General features: G+C 30.0%; 3 protein-coding genes and 1 pseudogene across 3 annotated transcripts; 1 reads left to right on the top strand and 3 right to left on the bottom strand.

Moving 5' to 3' along the window:
• Positions 1 to 9,505: 9,505 nt before the first annotated feature.
• LOC125866981 (beta-1,3-galactosyltransferase GALT1) lies at positions 9,506 to 15,922 on the top strand. The gene is made up of 9 exons (XM_049547380.1): positions 9,506 to 9,687; positions 10,392 to 10,585; positions 12,091 to 12,942; positions 13,582 to 13,802; positions 13,933 to 14,214; positions 14,477 to 14,605; positions 14,676 to 14,855; positions 15,053 to 15,160; positions 15,304 to 15,922. Exons 3-9 carry the CDS (start codon positions 12,183 to 12,185, stop codon positions 15,511 to 15,513), a joined length of 1,890 nt encoding a protein of 629 aa, XP_049403337.1. The 5' UTR covers positions 9,506 to 9,687; positions 10,392 to 10,585; positions 12,091 to 12,182; the 3' UTR covers positions 15,514 to 15,922.
• Positions 15,923 to 16,055: 133 nt separating this feature from the next.
• On the bottom strand, positions 16,056 to 18,752 carry LOC125866982 (protein REDOX 2-like). The gene is given in 5 exon segments (XM_049547382.1): positions 16,056 to 16,240; positions 16,243 to 16,324; positions 16,801 to 16,983; positions 17,260 to 17,506; positions 18,277 to 18,752. Coding segments are annotated over 5 exon segments (972 nt in total). The 5' UTR covers positions 18,597 to 18,752; the 3' UTR covers positions 16,056 to 16,100.
• Positions 18,753 to 19,062: 310 nt separating this feature from the next.
• Positions 19,063 to 21,707, bottom strand: LOC125866983 (protein REDOX 2-like; annotated as a pseudogene).
• An 836-nt stretch (positions 21,708 to 22,543) lies between these two features.
• On the bottom strand, positions 22,544 to 24,541 carry LOC125866984 (protein DMP8-like). Its single transcript, XM_049547383.1, has 2 exons — positions 24,073 to 24,541; positions 22,544 to 22,782 (listed from the first exon to the last, which is right to left on the bottom strand). Exons 1-2 carry the CDS (start codon positions 24,531 to 24,533, stop codon positions 22,557 to 22,559), a joined length of 687 nt encoding a protein of 228 aa, XP_049403340.1. The 5' UTR covers positions 24,534 to 24,541; the 3' UTR covers positions 22,544 to 22,556.
• Positions 24,542 to 25,686: the final 1,145 nt, after the last annotated feature.

Here is a 25,686-nt window from a genome sequence, read left to right as displayed (position 1 = left end):
CCCAATTTTAAAAGAAAAAGAAGAAATGTATATTATATTGAGTAAATGACACACAAGAATTGGGAATAGTAAATTCTTTATTATTTTCACAAAATCAATCCTATTATAAGATGAATAAGCCTTGATCGATTGTATTCTATAGAAAAAGTCATGTTTAATTATAAAGACCACACTTCATTGATGATTTATATTTTTTATAAGATGAATAAATCCTTCTTTGTTTAATTGTTTTGAGTGAAGAAAACATTATATTAATCTTGCCAACAAACATTACATTTGCAATTTGTTCAATAAAAAATTAGAGAAGCTATGCTTATAGAAGCTTTTGCAAACTATATAGTGCAAATTAGAGAAGATCACTACAAGAAAAGTGTGTATTACTTGGGGATTTTCCTAGGGATTGTATACAAAAATTCACAGGAAACTTAGTTTCTTGCGTATTTTACTGCCAAAAAGAATCCGATGATAAAACCTTTCTAGGTAATTATTTCCTACGAATTTCAAAATCCCCAAGTAATTTACCTAGAGATTTATATTTCTCATGTAAATTACTTGCAAATTTTATTGCAAAATTTATTTTAAAATTTGAATTTTTTTTGGTAAGAATTAACAAAATAGGAATTTTCTTACCATTTTTTCTAATGCCGCATGAAGATATTCTAATAATTTTTTAAGAAATTTCTTGTAAGCAAATATTAATTATTATCTCCTATTTAATTATTTAATTTATTAAACCCCATACACATATACACCACCTCTTCTTCTTGAATACTTGTATTTAATTCAATTTTCCACCTATATTAAATGCACTACTTAATCACCAAAGATAATATCCATAACTAAGCATATTAAACGTAGACAAAATTCAAATTATACATACAAAGTTCTTATAAATAAATAGTTAAAAATATCAATATATTTATAACTTTTATGTGGAAGGAAGTTATAATCAATAATTGATAGTATATCTTGTTAGGTGTGTGCAGTATTTACAATTTAAATTTATCTTTTAATAATTATACTTAATTATATATTGGGAAATAAATATTATAGAGAAATTCTATCATTTTTAATATCGATAAAAAATAATATATCAATTGAATATACAAATAAAAATATTTATTTTTCTTGTTATATAATTCTATTAACGAGGGGGTAATTGAACTTCACATTAATAAGGTATATCTTCGATTTTAACATTTTCCTATTAAAATTACTTTTACTAATGTTATTATAATGTTCTTTTATGTAATTTGTTAATTTTTCAAGTCACGACATTCCTACGTAAATTCTCAAAAAATAATTTTCAGCTAAATTTGGAGCAAAAAATCCCTAAATATTTTCCCAGGTAATAAAATTCTTAGGAAAATCCCCAAATATAAATCCCCAGCAAATTTCACAACAACTAATCCCCAAATAATTTCCCAAGTAATAAAATCCCCAGATAATTTTTCACCAAAATATCTCCAGTAAAATCAGTAGGATGGATTACCTGGGGATTTTTCTAAGGAATAAAAAAATGATTTTAAAATATTTTTTTGGTTCATGTACCTGCGGATTTAGCTAGAGATAATGTACTTACCATTACTTTTCCAGGTAATATCGCAAGTTCATGTTTGGCGCAAAATGGCACCAAATTTACCTACGAAATTTGTTGGGAATATACATTTCGTAGGTAATATATTCTAATATTGAGGAATTTAAAACTTTTGCAAGAAAATCCGCATGAAATAGTTGCGAAAATTTTCCCTAGGAAAAATCCCCATATAATTCACAGTTTTCTTGTAGTGGATATTATATCGTTTATTAGATGCGAAACTATAATTTTTTCAACAAGACGCAAACTATAAAAAAAAGGAGATACACGAATTGTTGGGCTTGGGTTCGACCCAGATCCATTAGTTTGTTGTGTATATAATTTCAGGGTAAAACTATCTAATTACACAAATATTCTTACCATATTTGATTATTTATTAATTTTTTCTATAATTTGAAATAATTATATTTTATGTCGCTAATTAATAGTTTTCATACCAGAACGAGCGAGGACAAAAGGAAGGCGAGCGAGATTTCTCTATGCGAATCACACTAGATTACAATATTCTATGAAAAGTGTTCGCCTTAGATATCAAATATGCGAGCAAGATAGGAGAGCAGCAAGCGAGATTTGTCTATGTATCCAAACACATTTGAATCCACTTGAATACAGTATATCTGGAACAAATTTTGAATCTAATTTTGACCCATGTATTTCGAGATACATATATCTGGACGTATCTCGAGACATCAAAATCTGATAAGATTTGTAATATTGCATACTAACGTATATCTAAATATTTAGCTCCTAAACTAGTGAGATTTCAATAAGTTTCACTATATTTTATCAATAAAATGAATTGTTTGACCTTTTAATTAATATTTGTCCAAACTAGCTAACTTGGATACCATGGATATAAACAAAAATAGAATCATCCTTCACCAACTTTGAGCAGCCCTCTCNATATATTATATAGGGAGTTTATGATGGGACACATAGAATGTCCCATCATAAACTCTCTCTTATATAATAGTAGAATTACAAAATTAACCCTTTTAAAATGTCTTTAAGATATTTTAAGTTGTTAGTATTATTTATAATACTTTTTTGGTAATTTTAAAATAATATATGTTATTTTTTCTGTCCCAATATATGTGATCCGGATAGAATTTTGAGAGTGAACCTATTTTATTATATATCCTTTAAATATGAAATATTTTAAGTCATTTGTAAATGATTTATTATATTATATTATTATATATTATATAAACTCCCTTATAGTAGAAAAATAAATATATATTATATAGTAGAAAAAATAATTTATTATATTATATATTATATAGGGAGTTTATGATTGGACATTATAAACTCCCTCTTATATAATAGTAGAATACTTGTATTTAATTCAATTTTCCACATATACACCTCTTCTTGATTACTTTTATATATTTAATACAATTTTCCACCTATATTAAATGCACTACTTAATCCCAACACACTATCCAATGCCCAAACTATACTAATTGCTACATTCTCACAATAATCTAAGTCATAACATTATATATGGAAAATTCTTAGTGTATTCCGTCGATGTGGTACAATTAGTACTAATGTCATTACACTAATTTTTAGTATTTTTCTTCAATTTGATTAATTTTTAAAGCTAAATTTAATTATATTAATTGAGTATTATAATATAATTTTAATATTTATAAATTACACAAAAAGAACTATAAAGTCATCTCATATTAATATGGTAACGAAATATATGTTGAATATTGGCTAAAGTTCATGTGATTTAACTCTTAAAAAAAGAAATATGGAAATTATTTATATATTTAAAATAAATCACTACCAAAAAACATATCATGAAAATTTTATGTTTACACTTTCTATGAGATAATATCCATAACTAAGCATATTAAACGTAGACAAAATTCAAATTATACATACAAAGTTCTTATAAATAAATAGTTAAAAATATCAATATATTTATAACTTTAATGTGGAAGGAAGTTAATCAATAATTGATAGTATATTTTGTTAGGTGTGTGCGATATTTACAATTTAAATTTATCTTTTAATAATTATACTTAATTATATATTGGGAAATAAATATTATAGAGAAATTCTATCATTTTTAATATCGGTAAAAAATAATATATCAATTGAATATATAAATAAAAATATTTATTTTTCATGTTATATAATTCTATTAACGAGGGGTAATTGAACTTCACATTAATAAGGTATATCTTCGATTTTAACATTTTTCTATTAAAATTACTTTTACTAATGTTATTATAATGTTCTTTTATGTAATTTGTTAATTTTTCAAGTCACGAAATTCCTACGTAAATTCTCAAAAAATAATTTTCAGCTAAATTTGGAGCAAAAAATCCCTAAATATTTTTCCAGGTAATAAAATTCTTAGGAAAATCCCCAAATATAAATCCCAAGAAAATGTTGCAACAAATTAATCCCCAAATAATTTTCCAAGTAATAAAATCCCCAGGTCAATCCCCAAATATAAATCCCCAACAAATTTCGCAACAATTAATCCCCAAATAATTTCCCAAGTAATAAAATTCCTAGATAAATCCCCAAATATAAATTCCCAACAAATTTCACAACAACTAATCCCCAAATAATTTTTCAAGTAATAAAATTCCCAGATAAATTTTCACCAAAATATCTCCAGTAAAATCAGTAGGATGGATTACCTGGGGATTTTTCTAAGGAATAAAAAAATGATTTTAAAATATTTTTTTGGTTCATGTACCTGTGAATTTAGCTAGAGATAATGTACTTACCATTACTTTTCCCCAGGTAATATTGCAAGTTCATGTTTGGCGCAAAATGGCGCCAAATTTACCTACGAAATTTGTTGGGAATATACATTTTGTAGGTAATATATTCTAACATTGAGGAATTTAAAACTTTTGCAAGAAAATCCGCATGAAATAGTTGCGAGAATTTTCCCTAGGAAAAATCCCCATGTAATTCACAGTTTTCTTGTAGTGGATATTATATCGTTTATTAGAGGCGAAGCTATAATTTTTTCAACAAGATGCAAACTATAAAAAAAAAAGGAGATACACAAATTGTTGGGCTTGGGTTCGACTCAGATCCATTAGTTTGTTGTGTATATTATTTCAGGGTAAAACTATCTAATTACACAAATATTCTTACCATATTTGATTATTTATTAATTTTCTCTATAATTTGAAATAATTATATTTTATGTTACTAATTAATAGTTTTCATACCAGAACGAGCGAGAACAAAAGGAAGGCGAGCGAGATTTCTCTATGCGAATCACACTGGATTACAATATTCTATGAAAAGTGTTCACCTGAGATATCAGATATGTGAGCAAGATAGGAGAGCGGCAAGCGAGATTTGTCTATGTATCCAAACACTTGTGAATCCACTTGAATACAGTATATCTAGAACAAATTTTGAATCTAATTTTGACCCATGTATTTCGAGATACATATATCTGGATGTATCTCGAGGCATCAAAATCTGATAAGATTTGTAATGTTGCATACTAGCGTATATCTAAATATTTAGCTCCTAAACTAGTGAGATTTCAATAAATTTTACTATATTTTATCAATAAAATGAATTGTTTGACCTTTTAATTAATATTTGTCCAAACTAGCTAACTTGGATACCATGGATATAAACAAAAATAGAATCATCCTTCACCAACTTTGAGCAGCCCTCTCACCATCTATCGTCTAACTTAGGGTTACAAGTCAAAATAAAACTTTGAATTATTATTTTTATTAATTAAATAAATAAGAGAATAGACAACTTACGGGTAAAACAAGGGAACTTTAAAACACTAGTACAACACATATTATATTACTACTATATGTTTTTGATATTTGACAACACAATGGATAGGAACTTAATAATTACTGAGGTTGAAGATTATGATAAAAAGTTAGTATGTGATCAAGCATTGTTTACTTTAGTTTTCTTTATCGATATTATTATTAGTAATTTAGTATCATTTTTTTTATTATCTTATTTTCTGATTTTTTATTTCTTGTTATTTTCTTACTGTATTAGTTATTGTTGTTAGTGTTATTTTCCTTATTATTTTCTCATGGCTTCTTTATTATATTATATTTCCTTTTCATACCTACTTTGAAATGTTTTATGTAAGCCAAGCCCAATGATCAATTGCAAAAAAGTTTTTCTACTCTATCATTAACTAATGGAGCAGAGTCAAAAGTTTTATTAATAAGTGTCAAAATATGAAAAGTGAACATACCTGAAAAAATTAGGCGAATCATCATATTGTATCAATACATAAAATTAAAATTTTAACATAACTAAGAAAAATGTAATTTCTCAAAGTAGTTTTACCTTCACAAATTTGAAAAACAAAACTTATAAAGAAGAACCCAACAAACTCAAATAATCTATTTTCTTGTTTTTTTTTTCACTATTTTTTCTTTCTTGCTTGAGTAATTGGTTTGGTTTGAGGGAGCACAATGGCAAGTAGGTTCATGAAATAAATTAAAATTAAAAATTAAAATAAATGCAACTGTCAATATTCATTAGATGGTACGTCTAGTTTATTATTAGCCCCACCGACAATTATTTTTGTATTAAAATTTTTTAAAAACCAACTGTTTTTTTAATTCTTCCCCTTAATTTTTGTCTTATGTTATATATTAAAATATTTACTCTAGTACATGTTAATATCATTTAATATAACTCTAGTTAAACTACTAGGATTTAGGAGCTGTCTGACCAATTTTTGTTCACAAAAATCAAAAAAGGGTAGTTCTTTTTCCATACGTGTTACTGTTGTATTATAACTCTATATTTTTTTTTTCGCTCAGTGTTCGAATCCTGCATGAAAGCATGTAGCAGTTTCACTGCTACACTACAACCTATGTTGGTAACTCTACGATTTTAGTCTGTATATAGTTTCTATACACACTTTTTGATGACATGTTCCGTGAATATTATACTTCAAAAATAATAATAATTAAATGATAGTATACCCAAAAAAAATTAAGTTTAAAATATCACAATTTTATGAGTTTTAACCAAAATTATAAGGTATAGCATCCCATTAAACAACCATGAACTTTTTGTATTAGGTGAAATCATTTTTAAAACTTTTTTTTTATCTCCATGCATTTATCAACACATTATTCTAAATATTTTCTATAAATTCGTTTTTAACCTATATATTCAATCTTATATTCTTATTTTTATTTTACTTTGATATTGTTGTCGTGTTACCAAAAAGTTATTAGAATAATATGTGTAATGTTATTTTATTAATTTGACCGACACTATCTTGTCCCTACCAAAAAAAGAAAAAAAAAGTTATAAGTTAAAGCTAACTAATTAATATTGTGGCTTGTAGTTAGTTGCTTTCAGTTTAAGTGTTTTTTTTGTTTACCAAACGAGGCTACAAAAACTAAAATACTAGAAAGCACAGTCACAACTAACATAAAAAAAATCAAATTTCTTCTTTTTGTTTTCCTTTTTTCACTATTTCTTCGTGATAATTGGTGCGAGGAAAAAAAATCCTCTCTTTTCATAGAAGATATTGAAAGAAAAATTAAAGATATAGTCATATTGTTATAAGATATTGTTCTTTTTTATTTATCGAGCTAAGTCTTGATTCATCTAATCATAATTCTCATCTTCTTCACCTGATTAAAAAGGGAGGGTAATTTGACTTTGTGATCGATCTCTTCTATGTTACGAATAAAAGAATTTGCAGATCAATTTTACTTTTCATTTTGCTATTTAGAGTTAGTTTATTGTAACTTAGGATACAAAATTAAAATATAATGTGATTATATCAATCAATCTTTTTTGTTGCTATGTCTAGAGATAGTTTGTTTGTTGAAAGAAATTGTGTGCAAATACTATTAAGTCAATATTTGGAGCCTTAAATCTTCTACAAATAGAAAGGGTAGAGATAGAAGTTAGATAATTTAATTTTTGTGCATCAAAAGGACTTGTATGTGCAAATATTAAGACGTGGAGCATTATACTTTTCTACAAGTAGTAAGGGTGGAGACAAAATTTAGGAAACATTGATTTTTTGTGTGTTAAATAAGTTATTTTTGAACTCTTGAACAACAATTAGTGTAATTAGTAATCTTAATTATTTTGGACAAACGTATGAGGAGAGATTTCAATATTTTTTTGGAATTTAAAATGAAATGTTTTCTTAGGAAAGAAAATGACATTTTTATCGGTGTTTCAAATGAATCTTCAAATTTATCCACATAGACCATATAAATTAAGAAAGACTAGGCAAATATTCAAATGTTTATATTTCAATAAAGTTTTGAGTTTTAACGAAATATTTTTTTTTTAACTTTTGAAAAAGTTGGACAAATTGTGCACCTTGGAATAGTTGTACATATGCACCATCTTGATTCCTTCCTTTTATTTTGAAGTCTCTTATTTGATTTCTCTTTTTAATTTTCTCCTAAAAGAAAAAGTGAAATCATGATTATGAAATAGTATCTTTTTTACCACAATGAGAAAAGTGGACAAAAATTTATATATATAGTTTTCATTTAATTATGATTAATAAATATATATACGTTTATTTGAGAAGTAAGCACATTTTACTGTATAGTTTTCGTGTTTCTATTCATAGAAATCAAATTCTAACCTACTCTGATAGGTGTTTGGTCATAAAAATTATCAGTATTTAAATAAATAGATAAATTATTTTTGAAAGTAAAAAAATTATTCAAAGTTATTTTAAATTTTCGAATAATTTGGGGTAAAAAAAATAAATTACGTTTTGACATTTTTAAATTTCAATTTTTTTTGCCAAACTTAATTTTCGATTTTAAAAGACCATGGCATCTATAAAGTTTACATGGGATTGCATGCTAATTATTTTATACCGACACATGTATGTTTGTAACATCTTGATATTAAGCAATACTAATTTAATTTGTAAAGTTATTTTCTTTGAATACTTTTTTTTAAAAAGGTTTGTGTGGGGTCATGTGTTGCTGGTGGCTAAAAGACCAAGTTTTTAATTTAGTTTAAAATATCAATATTCAAAATGAAGAGTCAATTGTTCGAACCTAGTCATGTTAAATTTTATTTGGTCAAGTCATAATTTATTAGTACAAATTTACAACATTGAGCTTTGTAGATTGGACGAAGTCTAACATATATTAATTGATGAAAAGAATACCAGCATATAAAAAATAAAAAGAAACGAAATAAGTTCTGATGACTTATTAAACTGAATTTTAATTTAGTTTATGACCTATTAAATTTTAAAAAACAAATAAATAAATAATTTTTATTAATTTATCAAAATAAACAAATAAAGAGAAAACATATTTTTAATTTACTATACTTAATAAATAGAAACGAAGAAGCATTTTTTTTTTCTAACAATAACTAAGGTCTATAGTTTTTATTAAGAGGAATTTAGTGCAATTAATACTCGAATGATTTCTTATTTTATTTTTGTTTCTTTCACCTCTTAAATAATGTTTGGGACCTCATTATATTCAAATTTATGTATCATGAAAATTATTTTTAAGGCACTTTTAGTATTTTTATTTTTATACACTCAAATCATTTTTAATTAAGAGTAGAAGTATATGAACTATCTCTAAAGCCGTATATGAGCTAGATTTATAACATTATGAAACAGTTTAATCCATAATCAAGGTGGACATTAGTATTGAAAGTATGCAAAAGGACATATCTTTGGTGTATCAATTATTGAGTCCAAATGAACGTTGTATCTAGATGAGTGCTCCTCTAATCCGACTTTGAGAATTTAAGAGAAGATCAAAGCTAGACGAGTCGGTTCGCACAACGGAGGATGGTCAATTAAAACTAATTAATTAGTTGAAATGTATTTTCACTCCGCGTTCCTTTTGATTTTTCCTTAATTTGGTGTAAGACTTGTAGTCAAGTCCAAGCGACAGCGATGCAACAACGGGCCCATATATAAATCATCTTTCTCTCTCTAATTTCATTTTTTTAAGCTTCTCTCTCAATTCTGTTTTTTTTTTCTCTCTTTTAACTCTTTCATTGTTCATTTCTAGTGCTAACAAAATCCAAGTGTTTCTTCAACAAACTTCTCCGGCATAATCATTCTCACCATTCTCCAGGTACGTTTTTTTTTCGTTTTTGATAGTAGAAAATGTTTGCAACCGTGTGATTGTTCAAATTTTTTGACTGGAATTTTTCTTTGTTACTGTTGATTTTGCTGCTTACTTTTCAGTTTTAAGCAGTTCGATCTGTACATTTCGGGAATACTCTGGAGCTACGCTTCGTTTTTCTCGGTATTCAGAGTTTTAATGCTTTGAAGTTTGGATTTAAGTGTGTTTTTTCGAGTTTTGCTCGTAATTTCTTACTCTTCGGCATTTAAAATTTTTTTTTACGTGTTTGATGGTAGAAAATGTTCACGGACTTTGATTATGGCAGTTGTGATTGTTCAAATTTTTTAATGGAATTTTCATTTGTTTATTGTGGATTTTGCTGCTTAATTTTCAGTTCGATCTGTACATTTCGGGAATACTCTCGAAATTACGCTTGTTTTTTCTCGGTTATCGTTGTTGAAGTATTTTTAAGTTTGGATATAAGTGTGATTTATCGGAAAATGTTCGTAATTACTTCAATTTGTTTGGTTTTGCTGTTTATTTTTTCAGTTTTAAGCTCATCGATCTGTGCATTTCGGAAATTTCTTCTATTTTTTAGCTTCTCCGGCGTAATTGTATGCTTTGTTGTTAAAATCGCTTTTTTTGGAAGTAGAAAGTGTCGGTTGATTTTTTATAGCAGTTTTGAGTTTTAATCGGAAGTTTCTTCTGTTTAGCTTTCAGGTTTAAGCTGTTAGATTTGTGCATTGTGCTTCATATTGAAGGAAACTGCGGCACTCTAGGATTAGTTGCTCGATTAATGTGAATTTGCAGACTGCAGTGGCGTCTCCGGAGTCTGGAGAAGCTAATTTGTAGGCTTTTCTAGTGAATATGGAGGAAATGTACTTATGTAAACTCCGAGTATGATTAAGTAAGTCTTTCCTTTTGTTTTTTCTTAAGTTTGATGCTCATACTTCTTCCATTTTTAATTGTCTTTATGTTAGGTATTTGCACTGTTTCTTTTTTCTTTGGTGTTGTGTTTTGTTGAGATTGAGATCTGCATTTGAAAACTGGTGGAGATTGGCAGTTGAGTACTGATGGTTCTCGCGCATTGTGCCGATCTAAATTGTTCTTGTCTATTATGATAATTGTTTATTCTGTAACTTCAGGTGCTGGCTTCAGTGGCACATCTTAGTTTAAAATACTGATATATTGAAGAGTAAGCAGAATTTAATATAGCATTTGAGGGTGTAAAATCTTGGAAATAGTTTATAAGCATTTAATTTTCTCAGATGACAGGGCAAGAATCTAGTATCATATTTTTATTAGTACCTAGTTGTTATCTATAAAAATTTCCACTCTGTTTTCTGTTATTTTCTAGTGTGGATGTTTATTTTAGAGCATTTTCAGCTCTTCTTATGCTCTAGATAGAGTTTGATACTATTCCTTTTCCTGATAGCCTTCAATGTTCCTTTCCATTTCTTTCCACTGGTACATGATCCTGTTAATAAAAGTTAAATACACTCAGAAAGGGAATCAGAAATTCATTAGGATTGTCAAATGGCAGGTTTATAGATGTTTAGTTATTTAATTTGAGAGCCTCTTTTTCTCCTTTATTTTTTGATCTAAGAATATCAGGCAGAAAAGATAATATTATCACCTTCGTATAACAAAATAGGACGGTTATGATTCATTTGTGTTTATATATAATCTTCGAATCTTTTCTCTTGACTTGGCTGGCCTTAGTGTGTTTGACAGACATTTTTTTTTTTCTTGTCTTTGCTATTAAAATACTACTGAAACTTCTCCAAGTTATATAAACTGCAGACACCCGCTTCTTAGCTGCTGCCCTTACTATTTCACTATATAGCTTGGAACATACTCTTCTGCATTCAAGTTCTTATCTTTCCCTTTATCAAAAGAGAAAGTTGGCATCTTTGCTTTGGAGCACTTTGTTCCTTTATTTAGAACCAATCTCTCTGTTCAATCTATTAGTCATTGATAGGGGACTTATATTAAAGCATAAGTCCTTTAGGTGTTCAATTCATTCTTGGAAAACTACATCTTTTGATGTTCAAGAACATGCCCCCAAATTGATCATCAGCCAAGCAGTCAACTAGGTTCGACGTTTCCTTGGGCAGTGTACATGAATCTATAGTCTCATATTAGACAATTTTTCATCTCACCTACCATCAGTATTTGGCCTCCAATACAGGAACAATGTAATAGTGTGTGCTTTATTTGGTGTTCTGAGGAAACAAACATCGTTTCTTTTTGGCTTTTGCACTATACTAATAACCTAAACTGATTTAACACTTGAGTCTGGACTTACATGATTAAGATTTGGTGTTGCGCTTCAAGTTGGTTGTGGTTCTTTTCTCCTCATTAGCATGTACATAGTGAGATAAGTTATTAAATTGTTAGCATCTGTTGCAGGTGCTACTGTTCTGTTGACTCTCTGGGCTAATCTAGTCTGACATTCATTGAATTAAGTGCTAAATGATTTAATAGTTGTATTGAGAATAGAAATGAAGAAATGGTACGGTGGTGTTTTAACTACATCCCTGTTGATGTTTTTGGTCCTGGGATACTGTGTGATGAGGAAACCTGTCAAGGAAAGCTATGTTACAAGTTCTCTCTACTTCAATATGACAAATCCCCTTGAATGGATAAATGCTATGGCTCCACCTGCAGCTCACCATCCAGAAAAAAATAATCAAGTAATACCTGCTGAAATTGTTGTCTCTGATCTCTTTATCAAGAGGAACCTGTCAGCTCAGGAGCAACAATCTTTGTCTACGTGGTATCAATTGAAAAGGTTAATCACTCATGATCTAGTTTTACCTAATGCTATAGAGGCGGTTAAGGAAGCCACTGTTGCATGGAACAACCTCATGAGTGCAGTAGAGATGGACAAACTCGATACAAATGATAGTTCAATTAAGACAGGGAAACAGAAACAATGTCCTCATTTTCTTAGCAAAACCAATGCTACAGAACTTGATGCTAGCGGCTTTAAGTTGCGGCTTCCTTGTGGTCTGACTCAGGGTTCTTCCATCACAATAATTGGCATTCCAAATGGTCTTCTTGGGAATTTTCGGATAGATTTGACTGGTGAACCACTACCAGGTGAACCAGACCCTCCTGTTATTCTGCACTACAATGTTAGGCTCCATGGTGATAAAATAACCGAGGATCCTGTAATCGTACAAAACACCTGGACTATTGCACATGACTGGGGTGAAGAGGAGCGCTGTCCATTACCATCAGATGAAAAGAGTAAGAAAGGTAATAGTTTTTTTCCCTCTTCACATAAGAGAGTTCATTCCTTAAAGTAGAAGTTCAAGCTTTGTAGCTCATTTTCCTACATTTCTTTCAACTCTTTCAACCGACTTTTTAGAAGCGATGCTGCATCCTCCTGTGTGATCAATTAACTGCAATCACAATTTGGACATGCCATTTATGGAAATAAACTTGTTATTCTTGAAGGCGATGTCACCTGTGGACATCTAGATCCTGCAAATATATGGGAATTTAATTTGTGTGCTGATATTATACTAAACATTCTGAAAATGGTCTATTCTCTTTAAATGCTTATTTTTCTTGGAAAATTTCTTTCATCGTCTCTTCCCTGTTGATATTGATGATAAAATTGTCTCCCTTTTTGTCAACCAACTTATTGATTTATTTTTCCATTGCTGCAAACCTTTTCTCCGATTTGTTAAAAGCTGATTGGTCTATTTCCTGGAATCGAAATGATTTCTAAAATTGCATTATCTCCTTTGCTCCTCTATTCTCTCTGCTTGATGAGATTTCCCTTTTCTCTTTTAGCCTCCTTTTATTATCTTTTTCAGCTTCAATGATGTCCTCACTTGTTCACCCTGTGCTCGTTGCATTGTTTCTAACATTGGTTACCTTTTTCGTCAGTGGATGAATTGGATCAATGCAATGGGATGGTGGGCAATGTCACGTCCACTCGGCATGTCATTGCAACAAATAAATCTAGCATGGTTCAGGACGGGGCTAAATCAAAAAAATATTTTCCTTTCAAGCAAGGATATCTCTCGGTTGCCACTCTGAGAGTAGGATCTGAAGGAATTCAGATGACAGTTGATGGAAGACACATAACATCTTTTGCTTTCCGTGAAGTAATTTTTTCCCCCCATTTTCCTTTTCTCTTCTTTGTTTCCTCAGAAGTTTACGATGGATCTTTCTGCATCATCATAATGGTTATCTGTTTTACTGAATCTTCTTTAATTTGGCTATATATCTTATTAGACTTTGGAACCATGGCTCATAAGTGAAGTGAGGATATCGGGAGACATAAAATTAATTTCTGTTGTCGCAAGTGGTTTACCAACATCAGAGGATGCAGAGCATATAAGCGACTTGGAAGCCTTAAAAGCAGCTCCTCTTCCTCCACGAAAAAGACTAGATCTCTTTATTGGTGTATTTTCTACCACAAATAATTTTAAGCGTAGAATGGCTGTCCGTAGAACATGGATGCAATATGATGCAGTGCGGTCTGGACAAGTTGCAGTGCGGTTTTTTGTTGGCTTGGTGAGTGATTCTTTTCTTTGTACTCCATAATGTGAAACTAGCATTGGCTTAAAGGTAGTATAGTGTTCATTTAATTTCAAAAAAAAATAAAGGTAGTATAGTGTTTAATGCCGATGCTTATTTGATCCTAATTACTGGATCTTGGGGCTTGGGTTTTAAGTGTCATAGTTTCATGTTCTGCTGCTCATTAGAAGTCACATATTAGATTTCAATAACTGAAACTTCATTTGACAAGATATTCTTTGTTATGCATTTGCTGTAGCATAAAAACCAAATGGTGAATGAAGAGCTCTGGAATGAGGCTCGGACATATAGAGACATCCAGCTGATGCCTTTTGTTGATTACTACAGTCTTATCACTTGGAAAACCATTGCCATCTGTGTTTTTGGGGTAAAATCCTGTCTCTTCCTAACTCATGGTGTATCTCGTGCACCTCTTGTTGACATCATCTATTGGACAGACGGAGGTTGTTTCTGCAAAGTTTGTCATGAAGACGGACGATGATGCATTTGTTCGAGTGGATGAAATCTTATCTTCTATGGAGAGGGTCAACAGGACTCGTGGATTGTTATATGGCCTTATTAACACAGATTCCCAACCTCATAGGAGTCCGGACAGCAAGTGGTTTATCAGTCCAGAGGTGAATATCTTCGTCATTTATCTCAGATGTCATTGCTGATTTCACCCCTTACTCTATTTCAGTGGTCAGTAATGGGGAAAGGGCATCTGTAGTAGCAACAACTCTAATTCTCACTAATTTGATCATGAAATGAAATAACACTTACTTCATCTGGTGTTACATATGTGTATTCAATCTTATCCTTTGTTGATGTATAGGAATGGCCTGAAGAAACTTACCCTCCTTGGGCACATGGACCGGGTTATGTCGTCTCCAGCGATATAGCAAAAACAATCAGTTCGAAACAGAGAAAAGGCCGCCTAAAGGTAAAGTGAACCTTCGTCTTTTTCACTTATTCAACTGTCATTTTAAGTGAGTGAAGTTTACATGTGAAAATGTATCAGTCAGCTACTCAGGTCCTTTATCTCCTATTTAATTCTAAATGTCACAAGTTCCTTGAAAAATACAGATGTTTAAGCTTGAAGATGTTGCTATGGGTATCTGGATTTCAGAAATGAAGAAAAAAGGGTTGGAAGTGAAGTATGAAAAGGAAGAGAGGATTTTTAATGAAGGTTGCCGGGATGGTTATGTAATTGCACATTACCAAAGCCCTAGAGAGATGCTGTGTCTTTGGCAAAAGATTGAAGAGAAAAAACGAGCTTTATGTTGTGGCGATTAATACAAAATAGTTTTCGTCTGAGTTCTGAAGGCTCAGAAGTTCCTATAACTACGATTCTGCTGACCTTTTCTAGTAGCTGACCACAGACATGTACTTGAGTAGGTCGGGATGAAGAGGCAAAGGTAATGCTTATACCACGTCGTTGTAGTAGGAGGTAGAGTAGTTACTAGCATATTGATATAAGTAGGTGATTAGATTAGCTTGTTACATATATCACTAGTGATTGATCAGTGAAGATGTTGGGAAAGGTATCTGTATTATAAAGAGAGTCAAATGGGGGGCATTATACTTTGTATAGAGTACGGGTACTCTACGTTCGGTGATTATTTTGTATGTAAATCACACGATCTCTCGTACCCATTATCGTTGAGTGATGCAGAGCATCGATATATACTACAGTATATTTTGACTTTGGAGTTCTTGTCTGCATTACATCTTGTATCTATGTGTAGTACCTGCTAGCATGGCTATGCAGTGGAAGGGAAGGAGCCTAAATCGACCCCAATGATGAAAAATGGATTGAATTTAATTTTTAATTTTATTGAACAACCAAAAAATATTCAAAACAGAATGTTTAGCAGTGTCATTTATAGTTCACCATCCCAGAATTCATCTGGGGATTTGTATGGTCCATCTGGATGAACAAAAACTTCACCTTTGAATCCCCTGCATTGAGGAATCTCTTGAATCTTATCATTTTCTTCATTGCTTAATTCCCAATCCAAATTTGAAGATTCTCTCTCATTCTATCTTTGTTAAAACTCTTCACCAATACACTAACTCCTTGCTCATATACCCATCTCAATGCCACCTATAGATATCAAACAATACCATCTTTGTCAGCAATTTCATTTAGATGCTCAAACTAATACTTGTTCTAATCATTTAGACGCTTAAAACTTTTAGCGTGTGTTCTCAAACGCCACACTTAAAACATGCTACCTCCTCTAATTATATTTATTTGCCTCAATAAGCTGTAAAACCTCAATTGAGGCTAATGCGCATACTTAAAAGGAGATGTCATATTTCATGGAGTTAATTTAACTATCTAATAGATCTTTGAGAACGTGCACATATCTTTTTTTTTCAAAATTTGAACTGGAAGTGTCTAATGACTAATAAAATCACTTTATAATGAGTTCAAATGTTCAATTGAAACAAGTCTTACTTCAAGTGTCAAAATAGAATTTGAGAGCAAATTTAAAAAGTTATCGATATATTAAACGTTAATATACTAATATAATTTAGTGTAAACACCGAGTGAATAGTTCAATTATTTAGTGGTACCTGTGGAATGCTCTTTTGTCTATGAAAGGCAATGTCTTTTAGAACAGAGTTTTGCATAACAGCATGATTGCCCCAAAAAGGTATCCCATTTGCTCCAAGAGGAGACCATGCACTTACATGTATTCCTTTCTCTTTACAAAATGCTAACATCTTCTCTTGTCTCCATGCTACATGCATTTCCACCTGTCAATTATTGCATTTTATAATATTTTCTTAATGCAGTTTTAAATATGTAAATCTTATTTCAAAAGATTTAAAGATTCTATATTAGAATGTCACACTTTCCTCTCTAGTCTATTAAAAAAAGAATGCTATCATTTCTTGATCATAAATTAAATTTTAAACTAATTCATGTTATTATTAACGAAATGATTTATAGCCATAAATATCTATAGCTTTAAATTCCTTAAATTTTGTACCCAATTAAATATCGCTAAGGGTGTAGTATGTTATATTTACCTGATTTACAGCTGGAGGAATGGTAGCATGAGTTAGGAGTTGAGAGAGTTTTGTGCAACTAAAGTTGCATACACCAATGGATTTGGCCAAACCTAATTTGTAACATTCTTCCATGGCTTCCCATGTTCCTCTTATATCAAATGGAATTACATCCTCATTTACCACCTTTATTTCTTGGTCATTACCATTCTTCATCCTCGCTGGAAAATGTATATGGTATAAGTCCAAGTAATCCATTCCTAACCTCCTACAAAATATGTTATGACATTCATGATTACAACGAGGAGGATAGTTCCACATGTGAAATCTGAAAGAGGATGAGATATACGCAAATCTTACCTCTATCTTTACATTCATATGATTAATATATGAAATTGACAAAATATATGAAGTATAATACATAATTTGATGCATGTGTTGAGTTTGTACCAATAACAGCAATAATATTATATGCTTCAACTCCAAACAAGTTATGTTCGCTTATAATAGATGAATCCTCGCGTCCGCATCAAATTTCAATTTATGTAGTGTAATTTGATCGGATACAAAGTTTAAAAAGGAAATGAACTTTTAAAATTCGCAATCTTATACATATCATAATATTTATATGACAACAAAACTTTTGAAATATGTAATTTTAAATATATTGTATAATACTTGTGTGATTATACATATATGTCATTATGGAAAAAAGGAGAAAGTCAAAATTATATTATTATCAAAATTAGAAAATAGTCATTCTATCTAGAATGGACTTAAAAAGGAAATATAACCACATAAATGAAGTTGGGAATATTACCACATATAAATTGCTATGAGCCAGTGACAATATTTTTGTAGATTATAGACAAGATCCATGTCTCTCTAATTAAAGTAATTTTTTGCTTATATATATATTACTACATGGTAGGGGTTGAACCAAATTCCCACCCCATAGAAACATATACTATAAGTTTTTGATCTATCATAATTTTTTATTTCATTCGAATTTAAAACCGACAATATAAGCAAACTTACGCAAGAGATCTTTTGAGGGCAGGAAGAACAAGGTCATGATGTGTTTCGGTGCACCATAACTTGGATGTAATAAAAACATCTTGACGGCTCGCTATGAGTCCGCGTTGTATCGCTTCAGCCACGGCTCGACCTAGCGCTTCCTCGGAGCCATAGGTCGCGGCGATGTCAAAGTGTCGATAACCGGCTTCGATAGCATCGATAAAAATGGGGACTAATTGGTCAATTGGTGGTAATGTTGGTGCCGTTGGTGCTGTTCCCATGCCTATTAGAGGCATTTCATGACCAGAATTCAACATAACTTTTGGGACTAACATAGCCATATGATTAAGTACGTACTTAATTGGAACGATACAAAGAAGATTACAGCTCGATAGTGGCAATTTTGAAATGTGTAGAGATTTTGAATGTACAAATTTTAAATAGTTACCTTATCTTGTTGAAGTGATAGATTTATTGATGTGTGTGGCAGAGGTTGTAACTTGTACATAGCTATCTTATCTAATTAAATTTAGTTTTGGAAATTAGTGAAATTCATGACTCTTGAAAAGGACAATTACATTTGGAATAGAGGGGGTATTATTGAAGAATTTGAAATACTCCATGTGATATATTTAAAAAGTCCAAGCAATATAAATATTTAGTTATAGCTGTTATTTTTGTGCAATAATTAGGAGGGATATGGGACATATTTAGAACAGCTAGCAAAATAACAATATATTTAAATTTTGAAATATATATATATTAGGGGTGTTCATGGTTTGGATAAAAACCGATCCAAACCAAAATTTATAGTTCACCATCCCAGAATTCATCTGGGGATTTGTATGGTCCATCTGGATGAACAAAAATTTCACCTTTGAATCCCCTGTATTGAGGAATCTCTTGAATCTTAGCATTTTCTTCATTGCTTAATTCCCAATCCAAAATTTGAAGATTCTCTCTCATTCTATCTTTGTTAAAACTCTTCACCAATACACTAACTCCTTGCTCATATACCCATCTCAATGCCACCTATAGATATCAAACAATGCCATCTTTGTCAGCAATTTCATTTAGATTCTCAAACTAATACTTGTTCTAATCATGTAAACACATAGTAAAGTATTTTTATTAGACTCTTTCGATTCAAATTTTGAAAAACTTTTAGCGTGTGTATTCAAACGTCACACTTAAAATATGCTACCTCCTCTGATTATATTTATTTGCCTCAATAAGCCGTAAAACCTCAATTGAGGCTAATGCGCATACTTAAAGGAGATGTCATATTTCATGGAGTTAACTTAACTATCTAGTAGATCTTTGAGAACGTGCACATATCTTTTTTCTTCAAAATTTGAACTGAAAGTGTCTAATGATTACTAATAAATTTTTTTTTTATCATGAGTTCAAATGTTCAAATTGAAACAAATCTTACTTCAAGTGTCAAAATAGAATTTGAAATCAAATTTCAAAAAGCTATCAATATATTAAACGTTAATATACTAATATAATTTAGTGTAAACACCGAGTGAATAATTTAATAATTTATTGGTACCTGTGGAATGCTCTTCTGTCTATGAAAGGCAATGCCTTTTAGAACAGAGTTTTGCATAACAGCATGATTGCCCCAAAAAGGTATCCCATTTGCTCCAAGGGGAGACCATGCACTTACATGTATTCCTTTTTCTTTACAAAATGCTAACATCTTCTCTTGTCTCCATGCTACATGCATTTCCACCTGTCAATTATTGCATTTTATAATATATTTTTTATACAATTTTTAAATATGTAAATCTTATTTCAAAAGATTTAAAGATTCTATATTAGAATTTCACGATAAAAATCAAGAAATCTGATGTACTTCCAAAATCTGAATAATACAACATAAATTGTGATAAGATGTTTGTGCCCATCTGACTCCATTCTTTGAATTTTAAGAATGCCGTACTTTCCTCTTTAGTCTATTAAAAAATAGAATGTTATCATTTCTTGATCATAAAATAAATTTTAAACTAATTCATGTTATTATTAACGAAGTGATTTATAGCCATACATATCTATAGCTTTAAAAGAATATTTTTTTCTTAAATTTCATACCCAATTAAATATCGCTAAGGGTGTAGTATGTTATATTTACCTGATTTACAGCAGGAGGAATGGTAGCATGAGTTAAGAGTTGAGAGAGTTTTGTGCAACTAAAGTTGCATACACCAATGGATTTGGCCAAACCTAATTTGTAACATTCTTCCATGGCTTCCCATGTTCCTCTTATATCAAATGGAATTACATCCTCATTTACCACCTTTATTTCTTGGTCATTACAATTCTTCAACCTCGCTGGCCAATGTATATGGTACAAGTCCAAGTAATCCATCCCTAGCCTCCTACACAACATTTTATGACATTCATGATTACAACAACAAGGATACTTCCACATTATGTGAAATCTGAAAGAGGATGAGATATACGCAAATTTTACCTCTATCTTTACATTCATGATTAATATATGAAATTGATGACAAAATAGATGAAGTATAATAATTTGATGCATGTATTGTGTTTGTACCAATAACAACAATAATTATATTTGCTTCAACTCCAAACAAGTTATGTTCGATTATAATATATGAATCCTCACGTCCACGTCACTTCATTTAATGATATTTCAGTCCAATATTACTAAGAAATCAGAAATTTCTATTTATGTAGTGTAATTTGATCGGATACAAAGTTTAAAAAAGAAATGAACTTTTAAATATCACAATCTTATACATGTCATAATATTTATATGACGACAAAACTTTTGAAATATATAATTTTAAATATATTGTATAATACTTGTGTGATTATACATATATGTCATTATGGAAAAAAGGAGAAAGTCAAAATTATATTATTATCAAAAATAGAAAACAGTCATTCTATCTAGAATGGACTTAAAAGGAAATATAACCACATAAATGAAGTTGGGAATATTACCACATATAAATTGCTATGAGCCAATGACAATATTTTTGTAGATTATAGACAAGATCCATGTCTCGCTAATTAAAGTAATTTTTTGCTTATATATATATTACTACATGGTAGGGGTTGAACCAAACCCCCACCCCATAGAAACACGTATAAGATGTTAATCTATCACAACTTTTTATTTTATTCGAATTTAAAATTGATAGTATGAGCAAACTTACGCGAGAGATCTTTTGAGAGCAGGAAGAACAAGGTCATGATGTGTTTCGGTGCACCATAACTTGGATGTAATAAAAACATCTTCACGGCTCTCTATGAGTCCGCGTTGTATCGCTTCAGCCACGGCTCGGCCTAGTGCTTCCTCGGAGCCATAGGCCGCGGCGGTGTCAAAGTGTTGGGTCCGTTGGTGCTGTTCCCATGCCTATTAGAGGCATTTCATGACCTGAATTCAACATAACTTTTGGGACTAACATAGCCATATGGCTAAGTACGTACTTAATTGAAATGATACAGAGAAGATTACAGCTTGATAGTGGCAATTTTGAAATGTGTAGAGATTTTGGATTGACACAATTTTTAAGTAGTTATCTTATCTTGTTGAAGTGACAGATTTATTGATGTGTGTGGCAGAGGTTGTAACTTGTACATAGTTATCTTATCTAATTAAATTTAGTTTTAAAAATTAGTGGAAATTCATGACTCTTGAAGAATTTGAAATACTCCACGTGATACATTTAAAAAGTCCAAGCAATAATATTTAAAAGATAGCTGTTATTTTGGTGCAATAATTGGGAGGGATATGGGACATATTCAGAACAGCAAGCAAAATAACAATATATTTAAATTTTGATATATTTGAAAATGAGATGCTGGAACGAAAAATTTTAATTTTAATAAAATGAAAATTATCATAAATGACTAGACTATTTTTGGAAGGACTGCTTTCATATATATTAATGCTAATTTTGAAGAAAAATCTTTTTATTTTTGCACCTATTATAAACTATATGTTCTATATTATATTATCCTCCAAAAAACACACTTCTAATTCTCCAAATTTCAGCACTTGAAAAAATCAAAAATATTTTTGCTTTCCTTCATGAAGGGGAGTCTTGAATTAACCAGTAAAGTAACTACTATGTAACGAAGGTCATGATGAGTTAAGTCATGATAATAGTCTCTTATAGAAATGCAAAATAAAACTGCATACTTAATAGATAATTGTAGTTCGATACTAGATAGATAATTTCAAATAAATATCGATCAATTTAAATTACAATATATATAAAACTAGAAAAGAGATGTGTGTAGAATGAAATAAAAAATAGCTAAGCAGACATACATCCAACACCATATCTAGAATTAGGAAAAACAAGAAAAAGTCCACTACAAATAACTCCAACCATCAATGGAAAACTCCTCATAATTTCATCAAGTTCTTTAGCATGTCCAGGAAATAGACAAAGTGTCACTCTATGATCAGAAAATGCAATTGCCACAAACACCAAAACAGACATCATTGCATGTACAAAATCTGTCAATCCCACAATGTACCTAGTACAACCAACCAACCAAAAAAAAAAAAAAGGTAACAATGTCAACACACTAAATTATTATAAAAAACATGCACAACATTTGGAATTATAAAATATAACGAATTTCGTCCACAATATTGGAAATTTTCCCCTAAAACTGTCATGTTTTATGGTGAAACAATGACTTTGAGATGTGAAATCGACTAATTAATTATGTAAAAATTGTCATGTTTTATGGTGAAACGACAACTTTGAGGTGTGAAATCGACTAGCTATATTAAAAAAAAACACAGTATTTGTAAGAATCAGTCATAAACATAGAAGGTCACAAAATTTGTGATGGAATTACAAAAACATTATGAATTTTGTCCACAATATTGAAGATTTGGTCATAAAACTGTCACATTTTATGGTAAAATAATGACTTTGAGACGTGAAATCGAATAACTGTATAAAATAGACAATATTTGTGACGGAAGAAGAATCCGTCACAATACATCACAAATTAGAACGTCAAGTCTAATTTGTGATGGAAGAAAAAAAAAACTGTCACAATTTTCGTGTATATTGATAAATTCTGGACTAAAACTGTCACAATTTTGTAAAAATCTTTCTATTTTGTTACAACCATAGAACTGTCACAAATTTTGTGACGGAAAAAAATCTTTTGTCACAATCATAAATTTTTCATAATCATGTGGATGAAAATCTTTAGTCAAAAATATTTCGTCACAAATCTGTATATTTTCTCTTTTCTCATGGAAAATAGTATTCATAGCCAAAGGCGATTTTACATCGCACACACATAAACATTTAAAAAATCATCACTAAAAGTTACCTTTCTATCTATTGTAACAATCATAAAGTTTTCATAATTTTGTAAAATGAAAAATATTCCATCACGAATTTATATTTTTCTCTTTTCTCATAGAAAAATAGTGTTCATAGCCAAGGACGATTTACGTTTCACACACACAAATATTGCAAATACCATCACTAAAAGTTACCTTTCATCTTTTGTCAAAGAAACTCTTTAGTCAAAAAAATTACATCACAAATCTATATTTTTATCTTTTCTCATAGAAAAATAGTGTTTCATGTGCAAGAGCAATTTACGTCTCACACACAAACACACACACACAAATATTGCTAAAATCATCACTTAAAGTTACCTTTCTATCTTTTGTAACAATCATAAAATTTTCACAATTTTATAAATGAAACTCTTTAGTAAAAAATATTCCATCACAAATCTCTAAAATAGAGTTCATGGTCAAGGGCGATTTACAAAACCAACGTAAAATTTTACCTTTCATCTTTTGGCACATCAACACCAAGTCCAGTCTTGAAAACTTTCAAACCTCTTGGTGTAACAAAACCATAGTAAACTTTGCCATCAGGACCTCGAAAACTATCGGTAAAATGAAAGAAAAAACATGACAAAGTACAAAGTCCAAGTAATGTTAAAATCATAAATGTAGTAATTGGTGAACAATCTCCTTTACCAAATACTGATGGAAGTAACATTTCAAATGTTAAAAGTGTGCCTGTTGGTAGAAAATTAACAAGTAATGAAGTTTTTGAAAGTGTTTTTTGTACACCATTTGCCATTGCTCTTCTTTTTTTCCCACCAATTGGTAATGCAGGTTGAGATAATTCTGGGATTATATCATCTTGTGGTAAATTAGTAGGATACATAGAAGATGAATTATCAACGCGTTTCGATGTACTGTACATTTTTATTCCAATTCCTTCATTAGTTTGCTCCATTTTTGTGGTTTTTGATTGAGAAAATGGTAGAATAGGAATGAAGTTTTGTTGGTTTATTTATAGTTTTGGTTACGTAAATGCACTTACAAATGTTTTGAATCTTCTATCTATATACAAAAAATTTCATGTATTTTTCTATAAATTTTTTTAATTAATTATTACTATTTTAATTTAATTTAAATGGTTGTTTAAAAACTGCCCAATGCACGATCAATAAAACTTTTCAATAATTAATTTTGTAATATTTGAATGGATCCTTCAATACTTAACTCCATTATTAACTTTTTCTTTTAAAAAAAAACAAAAAAAAAAACGTCGTATGTTGATTTTACCTCTCAATCTTGTCTATTAGTGAGAAGTACTGAAAATTTCCCTTAAAACTTGTGAATTATTAGTTTTATCTTTGAACTGATGACAGTTTTTAAAATATCTATTTATTTAATTAACTGAACTTAAATACACCTAATTTTTCAACATGAGTGAAATGTATTCTTAAAATATTTTTAAAAAATTGTCGTGAATATAAAAATTGAGTTACCAACTAAGTATTTTCATGATACTTATTTGTAGCACAAATATATATATATATATATACTATAAAATAAAAAAAATAAAAAGCCCCTTATTTGTAGCAACTAAATATACGTTTTATGACTCCTTGATAATAGCAAGCACTCCTTTTCATCTTTTTATTTTTTATTTTTTAAAACTTACGTAAATTTGTATTTATCTAACAATTATCGTAAGCAGTTTAAATGTTTGAATTTGAAACTACTTATAACTGTATTCTTCATAGTTAAAATTTATCAGTGTCAGTTAATATACTAAGCAGTTTAAAAACGTCAACCGAAAAGCACTTTTTTGAAATTTTTGAAATAAAAGAAATTTTTTTCTTTTGAAAATATAAGGTGTTTGGCCAATATAAAAAATGTTAATGAGTCGCAGCAGAAACGATTTTTCTATTTTATTTTTTTGAACAAATTTACCACTAGACAGTGTCTAGTGATCTTTTATTAAACATAAAAAATATCAATAGGGACAAGTACAAGCAAAGGGGGGCTAGACCTTACTTTACTAATTCTAATGAAGTACCTAACTTCTCATCACAGAGCTTGTAATAAAAAAAGAAAAAAAAATAAAAAATTCTATGTTC

The sequence above is a fragment of the Solanum stenotomum genome, chromosome 6, assembly GCF_019186545.1.
Source record: "Solanum stenotomum isolate F172 chromosome 6, ASM1918654v1, whole genome shotgun sequence".
NCBI lineage: Eukaryota > Viridiplantae > Streptophyta > Magnoliopsida > Solanales > Solanaceae > Solanum > Solanum stenotomum.
The sequence above is the reverse complement of the archived record's forward strand: the minus strand, read 5'-3'. Positions and strand labels throughout refer to the sequence as shown.

What these genes read in the sequence shown, in the direction of transcription:
- LOC125866981 (XM_049547380.1), top strand. Translation starts at nt 12,183, where the DNA reads ATGAAGAAATGGTACGGTGGTGTTTTAACTACATCCCTGTTGATGTTT. An exon ending in AGATGAAAAGAGTAAGAAAG is followed by an intron (nt 12,943 to 13,581) that starts GTAATAGTTTTT and finishes CTTTTTCGTCAG; the next exon opens with TGGATGAATTGGATCAATGC. An exon ending in AGAGAAAAGGCCGCCTAAAG is followed by an intron (nt 15,161 to 15,303) that starts GTAAAGTGAACC and finishes TGAAAAATACAG; the next exon opens with ATGTTTAAGCTTGAAGATGT.
- LOC125866984 (XM_049547383.1), bottom strand. Translation starts at nt 24,533, where the DNA reads ATGGAGCAAACTAATGAAGGAATTGGAATAAAAATGTACAGTACATCG. An exon ending in GATGTGCCAAAAGATGAAAG is followed by an intron (nt 22,783 to 24,072) that starts GTAAAATTTTAC and finishes TGGTTGTACTAG; the next exon opens with GTACATTGTGGGATTGACAG.